Source organism: Crocodylus porosus, unplaced genomic scaffold, assembly GCF_001723895.1.
Source record: "Crocodylus porosus isolate Cpor-Errol unplaced genomic scaffold, CroPor_comp1, whole genome shotgun sequence".
Taxonomy (NCBI): Eukaryota; Metazoa; Chordata; order Crocodylia; family Crocodylidae; genus Crocodylus; species Crocodylus porosus.
The window spans coordinates 147,011,840-147,025,059 of record NW_017728906.1 but is presented as its reverse complement, the minus strand read 5'-3'; the positions used below and the strand labels follow the sequence as shown (position 1 = coordinate 147,025,059).

Sequence of the window (13,220 nt, the reverse complement as noted above, 5' to 3'; positions counted from 1 at the left end):
CGGACTAGATGATCTGCTCAGGTCCCTTCCGACCCTACAAACTATGAAACTATGACTACAGAATCAACAAAAGAACAGTGGGCGACATACAGCCACTATGTAACAAGAAGATCTAATTCTGTTTTTTTTAAAGGGAGCTAAAATATGTCACACATAGGAACCTCAATTCAGAAAAATAGAACCCTGGCATTTTTTAATACACAGATTTCTGTTGTTGCAGCTCATTAATTGACTTAATTTGTTTTTTCAAGATAAACAGCCAACTGTTCATTGAATAAAGAATACTTAATAAACATATTCTCATACCACTGGTTTAAAATGTACACTTGGACTTTTCTGGTATTAACATTCTTAGAGTAAGATGGTTTTGAATGTCGGAAGAATTAATATTGAATCCATTTCTGCCTTGTTTTCAGAAGAAACGATTTTAAAAATACACGGTTGGATGATAGATCTATTAATAGCTATTGAACAGAATGGCTGGAGATGGTTTCCTCTGGCATATCTAAACACATAGTAGTGGATACCAGGGAGAGTAATGAACAGGGGATAGATTTGCTCTGAATCTGTCCTGTTCACTGCTCTCCTTCTATAGCATCCCTCTTTCCACTCTCAGAGACAGGAGACTGGACTAGATGGACCATTGGTCTGACCCAGATGGCATTTCTTATGTTCTTAAGCTGTATTAAATATTAATTCTTTTTTTCCTTCATGTTACAGCGTTTTGAACTAAAGGATTCAGGAAGCCATTTGTGTCCCAGTAGTATTACAAAAATGGAAAGTGTACAAGGAAGCAAGACCTTACAGGCTGATGTAACTGTCCAGATTGGTGAAAAAGAAGTGACATTCCAGGTGATTATTCAGCCAGTTATTTCATATTGTTATTACTAATTTTATTCTATTAAGTCTCACCCATATTTCAAGACTCACTGTGGGTGTTGAGCTTTCTGTAGGGCCCCTTTGAATATCTTTTTCTTATAGAGTAACAGGTAATAAATTGTAGAAAGTCATTTAAGAACTGAAAAGTATCCAGAAAAATAAGGCTTTCTATGCAAACAACCAAGGCAGGTGTATAATTTCTGTTTTGTTTTATGTTTTGTTGTTCTTTCATTATATCTTGAAATAAAATAGTAGGGTTTTTTCCCTCTTTATCGACCACATCATATAAAATGTAATAGCTAGCAGTACTGGCAGTGTTATTCCACACAGGGGTGCATCTACATGTGGATTTTACTGAGGACCTGACTAATTAGCTCCACAGTGTAGCATCCCTATCTACATGTGTGTCCATATCACGGTGCAGTAAATTAATTAGCTCTGCTGTAGGATAGTACCGTCTGGGACAAGTACTGTCCTATGGAGAAATTATTAAGTGCACTGAAATGCATGTGTAGAAGGTGACTGGGGCTAATAAGGGCACAAGGGTGCTAGATTATGGGGGCCGCTTGTCAGTTAGCCCTGCACTGTATCATCTTTGTGCCCCAGCCAGCCCCAGTGCTGCCACCTGGAGCCTGGGGCTAACTCCTTTGGTTCCCCTGCCAGCCTGGGGCTTCTATGCCCCGGCTCTAACTGCTGCTGGGCGCACACACAAACCCTGCACCTGGGGGCAGCTGACTCCAGCCTGAACTACACCGGAGTTTATTGGTATGTGTTATTTGCAAGTGTAGGTGCATCCTGGATTTTGAAATAGAAGATGGAGCAGTTAGTTAGTTGATTAGTATTGAGGTTCCTTCAGTGAAGTTTACAGTTTGTAAGGTGGTGTAATAACATCCTATGGAGGAAACAATGGATGCCAGATTTGGGTGAGACTGGGGAGTCTGTGATACAGATAAAATAGTAGGAAGCAGGAAGAGATCATATTTGTGTTTGGGAGGCAGGACCTCAGAATGTGTAGAAAGGAGGGATGAGCTCCAATTTAAATACATGTGAGAGTATATGCAAATTGAGGTTTCTGTCAAAGGAGGGTGGAAACTGGGAGGATTTGATTGGAGAACATTGTATTTTTGGCTTAATTTGGCACTAGGGTAAATTCAGATCTGGTTAAAGAAATAATAGCTTCTTTGGGGAGAGGAGAAAATTTGAAGAAGGAGCAGTGACTAGTATTAGAAGAGAGAGAACCACAAAATGTAGGGCTTTTGGGTTAAATTGAAGGAAACGCAAGTTCAAAACTCTGTCCTAAACACCTGTTTAAAGTGGTCTTTCAGATATGCACAGTACAATTGTTCCTTCTCTCTTTCACTCCTCTTATCTACAATAAGTAATAACAGTGGCAACATTTAAAGTTTCATATTTGGCATAGAGAGTTAACCCTACATTAAGATGAATTAGAATAACCTCTCAGAGCTATTGTTTCAAGTTGTGAAGAGGCAAAGCAGACATCATTATGTGGGTTTTCATTTAATTCTGATTTCATCTGAGAACTGTTCACAGCCACAAACTATAGTCTCCTGGGGATGGGGTTAGTGCAAGGTTTAGATTTTTAGAACAGAAGATGGAAGCTACCAGAAAAATGCCAAAACATAATCACATTTGCTCCCTGAGTCTACAGCAACCTTTTGTACAAATTTTACCTTTTTCATTGCTTGTAGGTTCCATCTGGAACTAGACCATTCAACCTGTATTCTGGATCAGATACTTTTATAAAGACATCCAGTCATAAGCAGCTCCTGGCAGAAATGATGCAGTCGCATATGGTTAAGGATATGTGTTTAATTGGAGGAAAAGTAAGGATTTATATATTTTTTCTTTTCTTTTCTTCCAATTTATTTCTAAGTCCTTTTATAATTTATTTCTTATTGATTTATTTAAAACTTTCTAGGGCAGTGGCAAAACAGTTATTGCTAAGGAATTTGCCGATATCCTAGGATACAACATAGAACCTATCATGCTGTATCAGGTAAGTGAACTGGCGTATCTATAATATTGTCTGAAATATTGCATAAATCACAGATTGCATAAATTAGATTTAGGGAAAGATGCAAAGAGCTGTAAGATTAGTAGGTCTTGCCTGGGGTATTGTGTCCAGTGTTGGACCCTGCACTTTAAGGACATGAACAGCAGTTTGGAAAGAGTCCAGCACAGAGCAACAACAATGAGCAAGGTCCTGGGAGACGAGATCTATGAGGAAAGACTGTGAAAGAAGTAGGGTTATTTAATTTGGAGATGAGAAGACTGAGTGGGATTTGTTAACAGTCGTCAAACACCTGAAGGCTGGTTATAGAGAGGATGGGGAGTGGGCTTTTCTCTGTAGGGGACAGGATTAAGAGCAACCAACCTCAAGCTGCAACAGGGGAAATTTAGGCAGGAAATTAGGAGGAACTTTCTGACTATGAGGGTGGTCAAGTATTTTTTAAACAGGCTACCTAGAGAAATTGTACAGTCTCCATCTTGGGAAACTTGCAAAAGCAGATCAGACAGACACTTGGCTGGGGTGGCTTTAGTGAGGACTGATTCTGTCTTGAGCAGATGACTGGACTAGATGACTTTGTGAGGTCCTTTCCAGCCTTATTTTCTTATGATCCTATGATGTTTTGTTTGATGATGTCTTTGTGTGTGTGTATAAATATTCTTGCTTGTATGTCTATGTTACCCTTATGAAAGAACAGCTCTAGCTAAGCAGTATTGTAACAACAAGAACAAAACTATACTCTAAAGGCATCATCAAACCACATCATAGGATCATAGGGCTGGAAAGGACCTCACAAGGTCATCTAGTATATATATTTCCTAGGATATAACATAGCACCTGTTATGCTGTATTAGGTAAGTAGCCCTACATGTGTGTAGATAGCTATATATAGATATCACCCCATATATATACATATCACCCCATATGTATATATATATATATAGATATATATATTCTCCCTTTCCCGTATATATTTATCTATCTATATATGTATGTATGTATGTATGTAGATAGTTATATATAGATATCACCCCATATATAGAGAGATAGATATCCTATATATGTATGTATGTAGATAGCTGTATATAGATATATATGGGGTAATATCTATATATAGCTATCTACATACATGTAGGGCTACTTACCTAATATTATATAGAGTGGTGTTTCATTTTAATCATGAAAAATGTGGATTTGGGGTTATTTTTTATATCTGAAAATTGGGGGCTTTTTCTCAGAGAAAACCAGGATCCCTGCTGATATATCTTCTTGCTGAAGACCATACAGTACCTTGTCCCAGTTCTTTTTCCCCTATTTAGCTTTCCTCCTTCCTTTATCCCTGTTGATTTTCTTTCTCGTCCTTTTTCCTACAGTGCAGAATGCCCAAGTTTGCAGCTGACTGCAAGATGCTAAACAATAGTGAACCTGGAGGCCTATTCTTTGTCCCCTTTCAGTCTGGGAGCAGTTTTTTCTCCCTTTCCCAGGGCCCAAATGAGCTTCATGCTTATTTGTCCCAGATCACGTTGTGATCCTTCTTGAGTTTCCTGAAGAGCAGGGTCAGAGCTGCCACGTAGGGTTTGGAGAGGAAAAGAAAAGTTTCAGTGGCACCTGATTTAAATTTTCCTTTTAAGTAAGAGATATATGAAAAGACAGAGCTCTCTTAATTCTATTCTACAAATAACAACTCTCTTTAAAGTGCTAAAATATTGCCAGCAGGTCTTATATTATAAACAGTAATTCAGAAAAGAATGTTTGCTTTGTTGTAATAGAGAAATATATTATTGCGTCCAAAAAGTCTGTGTATTCTCAAGTAGGTTAGTATTTGAGAGTATTATGTAATTTAGAGGATTTATTATACAAATACATATAAAAGTAGCTCTTGGAAGCCCTTCTCTGAAACAGAAACCTGGCATGCTCATTCATGAGGGCAAAGCTTGTGGAACTTCAGCATGGAGAACACGATAGCAATTTATGTGGAAGAATTGCTAATCCTTAATTGGTATCTTCTTAGAGGATATAGCAATCAATACATAACAATTGCTTAAATATCAAAGGATACCATATGATTCTGTAGGGATGCAAAAGTAACACAACTGCTCCATCTTTCACCTTGCTTAGTGCAGGATCAAAGTTAGAGCAATTTATCTTATCTGCATCACTACTGGGTTTTTCAGAATGAATAAATAGTTTGTAATAGCTCCTATATGGTCTAAAATAGGTGCTCTTTCACTCCTCTTTTAAAGTAGTTAAAATGTATGTTTGTCCTGTTTTGTCTAGCACATGCTTTCTCAGTTACCTTCTTTTCCAACTCAGTGAGATATTCAACTCAGTGTTCCAAAACATAAATGTTTTGTCATTATCTAATACCCAGATTTGCGGGATAGGAAATGGCAACAGGAAATTTCTCATCGTACAGCTTTGATTTCTGTCAATGTGTATCCCCATACATTTCAGTCTGTGAAATAGGCTTTTAGAACAAGGAATATGAAAATTCTGCCTTCCTGGTTTTTACAGCATACCTCTTGTAATTTTCTCATAATCTTAATATGTCCTTAAAAACCAGTGGGTAAAACTCCCCTCAGTCTCAGATGTTCAGTCTGTAGACAATCAGAGAATACCCCAGGATCATTTTAAGATCTCTTCTTTTGAATGAGTTCAAGTGAAAATCAAGTGGTGGTACATAATCATGTTGGCACAATCCAACAGCCTTCTGCATTACATGTATCAGCATCCCACTGCTTAAAAATGGCAGCAGGGGTGCTTAAATTAAAGCTTGTCGAATGAACCACCACCACAGTTTTTAAGTATGGGAACACTTTTAAATGGAGCAGAGCTTAAGCGGGTCAAGAGCAGATGTTGTCTGCCCGCTGTTGGCTTGGGGCTCTTTGCCCCGCTGCCCTTACCCAAGGAGCCCCGTGCCCGCTGTGCACTCCCTGCCCACTTAGCAGGGAACACAACTTGCCGGCCCCTACAAAAAACAATTGTAACCTTTGCTGCCCCCTACAAAAAACAATTGTAACCCTCTACAGATATTGAATAATTGAAAAAAGTGGTAATGAAAGAATTGTTCATTTCCCATTATTTGATTAAGTCCAACTTGAGTCATTTGAAGTATGATGCAAATTTTAATTTTATTTTTGTAATGCTTTCTGTTCTTTTGAGTTTCCAGCATTAGTTTCAGCATAGTTAAATCATACCATTCATTGTTAATTTCATTCCAAAAGAAGTGCATAGTATAAAATGAATTTTAATTTAATTCCATGTGAAAATAGTGCATTCTAATATGTACATTTATTACCAGAATATACATAAGGAATTTCTGAAATAAATGGCAACTCATAGGTAGAGAAGCATTTGTTTTTCTTTAGTCTAAATAAAAATGTTATAAAAGTTCTGTATTTAGCCTGAACAATTTAGTAATAAAATGAAAAAAAATACAATTACAACAGTAAAACATTCTGATGGCAACAGTAAAAAGATGTGCTTTTTCTATGGATCTGAAGGTGAGACTTTTAAGCTACACAGTTGTGGAAGTATTGAAGGAACCAGACTTTGTCCTGTTATTTTAAGGCATTTAAGGAAATGCAGAAAGAGGAAATGATTCAGGCTACATGACATAATTTGTTCTATTTTTATTCTTAAAAGTTCAAAGAGTTTATAGTTCTAAGAAGAATATGTGCAAAACTTTAACCGCAATAACAGATATTTTTTCCCACCTGATTTTTGGCCAGATGTAAACAGCCCGAGTTGCTGAGCTCTGCACTGGGTAGATTCTCCTCTGCATTTGAAAAGCAGAACAGAATTAATCTTTTAGGCCACATGGTGCTCACTATGGTTTCCTTCTAGGCTTCAGTTAGAGCCCCCTGCAAGGGAACAACCAAAGCATATGTGTAGTGGCAGATACACATCCTGGACTACTGTTGTTTTTTGTCTGTAAAATTATATCCTGTGTAGGGATGGAGTGAGTTGTATTGAAACAAAACTGTATTTTATTTGGGGGATGTTTTATCTTTTCTGTGGACTGTTAGACTCCCTCCGTGTTCCCCCCCACCCCATTTTTAGGTTTAGGGTTATATTTAAATTCCAAAGGGCTATCCAGATTGGCCCTGCGCCAGAAATCAAACTCAGTATTTGCCTCTGGTTAAACAGCACCTCAGTATTTGCCTGAAGACTTGAGTAGATTCTTCCATTTGGGTTTTGCGTAAACTTAGAGGTGATCCAGCTTGATCACCTAGGCAGTGTGTTGCCTAAACTCCACTGTACCTATGTTGTTTCTGGGAAAGTGCCAAGTCCAGAGAGATCTGATCTGTTTGGTGTGCCTCTACTATACTTACCTTGTATGACTTGCATTCAGTTCTGTGGTACTGGTGTTGGTTCCCACCTCTTGCCTAACAGCCTGTGATTAGAGTAGTCACCCAGGAAGTGGAAGACCTGAGGTTTTAACACCTCCTCAGCCTAAGGTGATTCAAAGTCACAGTTCCACATTTGAGGAAAGCTCTCTAACCACCATGTTATAGAGAAGACTGCGGTGGAAGCACCTTTCACTCCTGGGCCACGAGACAGCCAAGAGTGTATCAGCCATGGGGCCAGAAACAGAACAAGCAAGGGGAGGGTAATTCTGTGGTCTAGTGGCTAGCAAGCACTCCAAGAATGGGGAAGGTTGGGGGTTTTGGTCCTTGTCATTCCGTTGTCCCAGGAATGTTTATACATTTTATATGCATGTCATAAAAATAGAACAAAAGTAATGCCGGCAGCCAGAGTTTTAGGTGTTTTAATGCCTAGGTGTGGGGGGTCTGCCACCAAAGTGGATTCTGTCATTAGAATTGCAATACTTTACCAGTGTTTTATGTCACTGAAATCTGGATCTGTTTTAATGATGTATGTAAAATGTTGTTTTAGTCTTGCTTGTCAATTGAGTGAGTTCGATTTATGCTGTGTGAAAACTGCTGCCCCCTGCTGTACAGGAACTTTCTGCTTCTTAAATGAAGTCTTTTTACCTAGAAGGGGGAAAAAAACATTTAGAAGTTCTTTTAAAAAGTTATCTTCTGTTCTGGTTTTGAAAAGTCTGTGTTAGTAAGTTTAAAATGTGTGCATAAGGTTATTTTAAAGTATGTATGTAAATCTAACAGTTCTCAAGGAGAGAATCAGAGATTTCATGTCCAGACCCCTTTGGGTCCATGCTTCTTGAGAAATACACTTTTTGAAATTGAGAACTGATGCATGACTAAAATATAGCTTGAATGTATTCTTTTGATTGCTGCTCATAGGATATGACAGCTCGAGATTTGCTGCAGCAAAGGTATACTCTGCCTAATGGAGACACTGCTTGGAGACCATCTCCACTTGTAACTGCTGCCCTGGAAGGGAAGCTTGTTGTTCTTGATGGTATTCATCGTGTCAACTCTGGCAGCTTAGCTGTTTTACAAAGGTCAGTATAAACGTGGTAGTAAGGTGGGTGTTTGGGACTTGTTTACTGAGTACATACTGTGTACTGCACATATATGAATTCTGATAAGTGCATAATTTGCTCAAGATTATAATGTATCTCCAGTTCCAATTTATTGCCTACTGCTTCAAATGTAACAAACTCCTGTTATCTTCATATTCATTGAACACGTAAGCTGCTTAAGAGCATAGCATTTTTCTGTCCCACTCTCTGGTTTATAAGCTAATAGTATTCCAGTTAACTGCTAGCTAAAGTATTTGTAACTAATTGTATTAACAATGCCAGAATGCTAAAGAGGAAGCAGCTGGTAAAGAGCTAATTATTAGAAGCTTTGAAGATGTTGGGAGCTAGTCATTTCAGGGCATCTAAGATTACAGCAGTGCTTAACAAGTGTTGATTATACATTAAGTTTGCATAAGTGTGTACCCCCATTATGCACATAGCCTTTTTCATCCCTGAGACCATGCACTTGAATGCATAGCCTGAGAAACTTTTGTCTTGCTACTAGATGCACAACTGTGCAAATTAAAGAATAGTGTTGCAAATATTGTAATGTGTGTTTACAGAACATGCAATGTTTAGGTCCTTAAGTATTTGAGAGTAGAAGGAAGTCAGAAGTCTGTTGTGTAAATCAACTCTTAGTTCATGCAGCTTTTCTATGTGAATTGAAAGATGTGCTAGGTTTTAACCTAGTGAAAGTTAATGTAGCCTAAAAATTAATGAGTTAGTGTTTGTACTGTGCTTTGATAATGGAAATTAGTACAGAAGTCGTAAAAACTGCATGTAGCTTCTAAATGACAGATGTGAACATTTATTATGTTAATTACCTTTGTTGCGTGCATCTTGTTAAAAAGAAAATTATACTCACTCTACAGAATGCTTTCTAGACATTACTTAAAATTTCTTTAATCATTTTACTAAAAATGCCTAAAAATCTTGTATAATAATGTCAACTGTGCTTTTAGTAAGTAAATAAAAGAATATAGGGCCAGATTCTGAAATGTATGCTTATATTGAATAGTACCTTTATCTTAGAAGTACTTGTGGAGTAAGTAGCTACTCAGGATAAATGAAGGTATCAGAATCTAGCCCATAACACAGTGTTGGTAGTAGCTAGTGTAGGAATAACAGTTCTTATGTTGAATAAGTAAAAATATCACTTTGAATGTACATTTCCTCAGTTCTTTGAAGACCTTCATTGTTATGCTTATGTGTTTTATTCCCAAGACAAAGTTCAGTTAGCTTCAGAGCTTTCTGAGACCCTAATTTTCTCTTCTGGTCTGTTCTGTGCATTATGTGTAGCTAGGTTGCCTTATTTTCAAACTGCATTTTTACAATAATATGTAATTATGTAGATAATAGTTCAGAATAACTTCTGGCCAGTTTTACAGTAGTTTGATTAAAAAATAAAAAATGTTCCCTGAATTTCTTTTAACTTTTTTTTAAGCTTTATTGAAGTAACCTGCTTAAGCAAAGCAATTGGCTTGTCTTCTTTTAGCTTTTTTATGACTTGTAGTATGAAAATCTGAAAGTATTTTTTCTTTTCATTTTTTTTAATTTCTAAATTGTATTGGAATTGCTCTGTTCTTTTTCTGGAAAAAAAACAGGAACGTCAAATTTTGTGTTGCCATTTTTTATTGGATGACTCAGAAGGGTATAGTAAATTGGTTCCTTAACAAAAAGAACTTTTTTTTCAGGTTACTTAGTTAAATGGGTGCTAACAAAAACAATTGTCTAAATAAAATATAATTTCCTCTCTCCCTACTAGCTTTCACTTCCTTGTTACTTGTATTGTCATACTAGTTTTCTTTTATCCAAAGAATCATCAAGGTAGACAAGATCTCAGATTCTCATATGAAATCTTAGCAGCATGGGATTGGGTAGGATCTTTTGGGGTATCAGGTGTGGTCCCTTGCTGTTGTAGGTAACTGTGTCATATAGTTCATTGGGGCCAACCTTTTTGGCAGGCTTGCCACAGGAAAAGCCCTTCATTGTGCTTGAGTGCCACACCAATCCGCTTCTGCTGTCCAATCTGTTGCTCTTTTTTCTGCTCCCTGTTCTACCTGCTGTTGTGTTCCTGCTCCTGCCCTGATCTGCCACGTGCCACACAGAGGCAACCCATGCCATTTGTGGTATGCATGCCATGGACTGGCTACTCATGTATAGTCCCTTTTATAAACATAAGGAGAATCCCACCTTTAAAGCTGCAGTAGCCTTTCATGGGTCCTTCATAAACTGGAAAAAAGGCAGGAGAAGAAATAACACAAGCCCATTTTTCATGCCTTTACTTCTGTTTTGTTCTTCTGTTTTATAGAATCTGCATTCTATGAAAGCAGCTATAAAGTGTCTGGCTTCTGGTAACAAAACAATGCTATGGTGCTGTCAGTAGGAAGAATATTTCTAATTTTGTGCCATTTATGTAGCTATAATAGTGATAGGGAAAGTTTTTTCATGTATGGTCTCTAGTAAGGTTTGTCCATCTGTGAAAAATAGTTATTCTGTCAACGTGGTATTATGTACTGTAGTTACTGAACCATATTTTAAACTCTTTCCTTAGGTAGACAGTTTGACTGGCCTTTCTTCTTGTTACAAGGTCATTTGCTGAAACTTATTAATCTTTATTTTTGTTAATAACTTGGGCAGTACAGTTAAGACTTCTTGGCTGAAGCACCTTTTTAAAATAACATGCATTGAGAAAACTTAGAAAAGGCAATTAAATACTAGACTTGTTTTATTTTCTGTTCCCAAACAGGCTAATCCATGACAGAGAATTAACTCTGTATGATGGCACCAGGTTACTACGAGAAGACAGGTATCAACAGTTAAAAGAAGATTTGCACCTCTCAGATGAGAAACTTCAGGAAAGGTAATTTGTCAGATACCAAACATAATATTTCATGAACTCTGTGCATTTTTCAGTTAGTGAAGAGTTCAGAATTCTTTTTTAATGTCTGATTTTTCCAGTGTTCTACATTTTTAAATATATACATTTAAAATTACAGTATAATGCCATGTAATTCATAATAGAATATGTTTTACATTCCAGTGTCCTCATAAAGTATTTTGTAGCATTAGACCAGGGTGGACAATTATTTTGGGTGGAGGGCTGCTTAACTAATTTTGGTGAGCTGTTGAGGGCCACATGGGTAGCCCTGCCCCTTGACAGTTGCCCCACCCCCTTGTCCCCATTTTGGGACCGAAAGTCCCACCCCTAACCCCTGACCTTTGCCACTGGAAATCTCTCTCCTTGCCCCCCCGGAAATACTCCTTTGTGGTGGGAAGTTGCCATCTTAGTGCGTGTGTGTATGGTAAGGTGTGTGGGGGGCTTATGACGGGAGGTGTGGCTGTGTGTGGGGAGCAGTGGGTACATTAGGGAGTGTATATATGTGGGGGGGTTGTGGGCAGGGTGTCAGTGTGTGGGGTTTGTGGGGTGTGAGGGAGGGTGGAGGACTCGGGGCATGGCTCCGGCCAGCACCACACATTATGGCAAGGGGTGCAGCCTCCAGTGGGCCGTCTGTATCACCAGTTCTCCCTGCACTCACCAGGCACAGGAGGGAAGCCCCAGGTGCTGGAGCTGGCTGCCTTCCCTGCCCCCCCAGGGAAAGGTGCCTGGGACTTCCCTCCCCTGCTGCGCAGTCCTGGTGGGGAAGGCAGTCGGCTCCAGCACCTGGGGCTTCCTTCCCATGCCTGGCGCATGAGGGGAGTGCTGGTTGTACAGACAGCCCAGGGGAGGCTGCACCCCTTGCCACGATGTGCCATGCTGGCCAGAGCCATGCCCTGCCTGCTGCTGCCGCCACCGTGTGCTCGGACTGTATGCCAAGGGGAGAGTGTGTGTGGAGAGGTCCCCACACCCCGCACCCTTCCTTACACCCACATGCTACCCACCTGAGCTCCGTGCTTCCACTGCCAGCCTGGGTGCAGGCTTCGTGCTGCTGCCAGCCCCAGTGCCACGCACCTGCCCATCTGCAGCCCTGCCCCTGCTGCTTCCCTACCTGCTGCCTGGAGCCAGCAGGAGACTGGGGAAGTGGAACAGGTCCCCAGGGGCTGCAGCAGCCTCAGCAGCAGCCCTGCCTGGAAGCTGTCTGCTGGCAGCTCTGCCCACAAAGGTGGGAGTGAGATGCAATAGGGTATGTTTGGGGTTTGTGTACACATGGACACTTCACTTCCACTCTCGTGGGTGGAAGGGCTGGGCGGCACACAATTTGTTGGTGGGCACTGCAGGCAAGATGAAAGTACTTGGTGGGTCTTGCGGCTTGCAGCCCATATTTTGACCCCCCTTACACTAGGCAATGATTATATCCTCTTAGCTTGTCAGTTAAAAGCAGAAGCAATAAAATATCCCATCGTAGAAATAGTCAGAAATGACAGAAAAAAATACGTCTATTATTGCAGGGTTATTGCAGGGCCCTTGGCACGGCTTTATGAGCACTCATGGAGCTCGGGCCAGGTGCCAGATGATTGGAAGATAGCTAACGTGGTCCCCATCTTCAAAAAAGGGAAGAGAGAGGACCCGGGCAACTATAGGCCTGTCAGTCTTACCTCAATCCTAGGGAAACTCTTTGAGAAGTTCCTCAAGGAGCACATCTGTGATGGGCCGGCTTCAGGGATGATGCTCAAGGGCAACCAGTACAGTTTCATTAGGGGCAGATCATGTCAGACCAACCTGATTGCCTTTTATGATCAGGTCACAAAGGCAGTGGATGCAGGTGTTGCCATGGAGGTAGTTTTTCTAGACTTCAGCAAGGCCTTTGACACCGTCTCCCACCCCATCCTCATTAAAAAACTAGGTGACTGTGGCATTGATGCCTACACAGTCAGATGGATTGCAGATTGGCTCAAGGGTCGTACTCAGAGGGTGGTGGTGGA

The 13,220-nt window shown here is 39.9% G+C and overlaps 1 protein-coding gene across 1 annotated transcript in view; it reads left to right on the top strand.

Annotated features, from left to right (window-relative positions):
• VWA8 (von Willebrand factor A domain containing 8) overlaps positions 1–13,220 on the top strand; it is a 305,200-nt gene that overhangs the window by 85,436 nt on the left and 206,544 nt on the right. Inside the window, exons 10-14 of the mRNA XM_019528508.1 lie at positions 721–852; positions 2,589–2,723; positions 2,819–2,896; positions 8,176–8,336; positions 11,107–11,220. Of these exons, the coding sequence (XP_019384053.1) occupies positions 721–852; positions 2,589–2,723; positions 2,819–2,896; positions 8,176–8,336; positions 11,107–11,220 (620 nt within the window). The remainder of the gene's footprint in view (positions 1–720; positions 853–2,588; positions 2,724–2,818; positions 2,897–8,175; positions 8,337–11,106; positions 11,221–13,220) is intronic.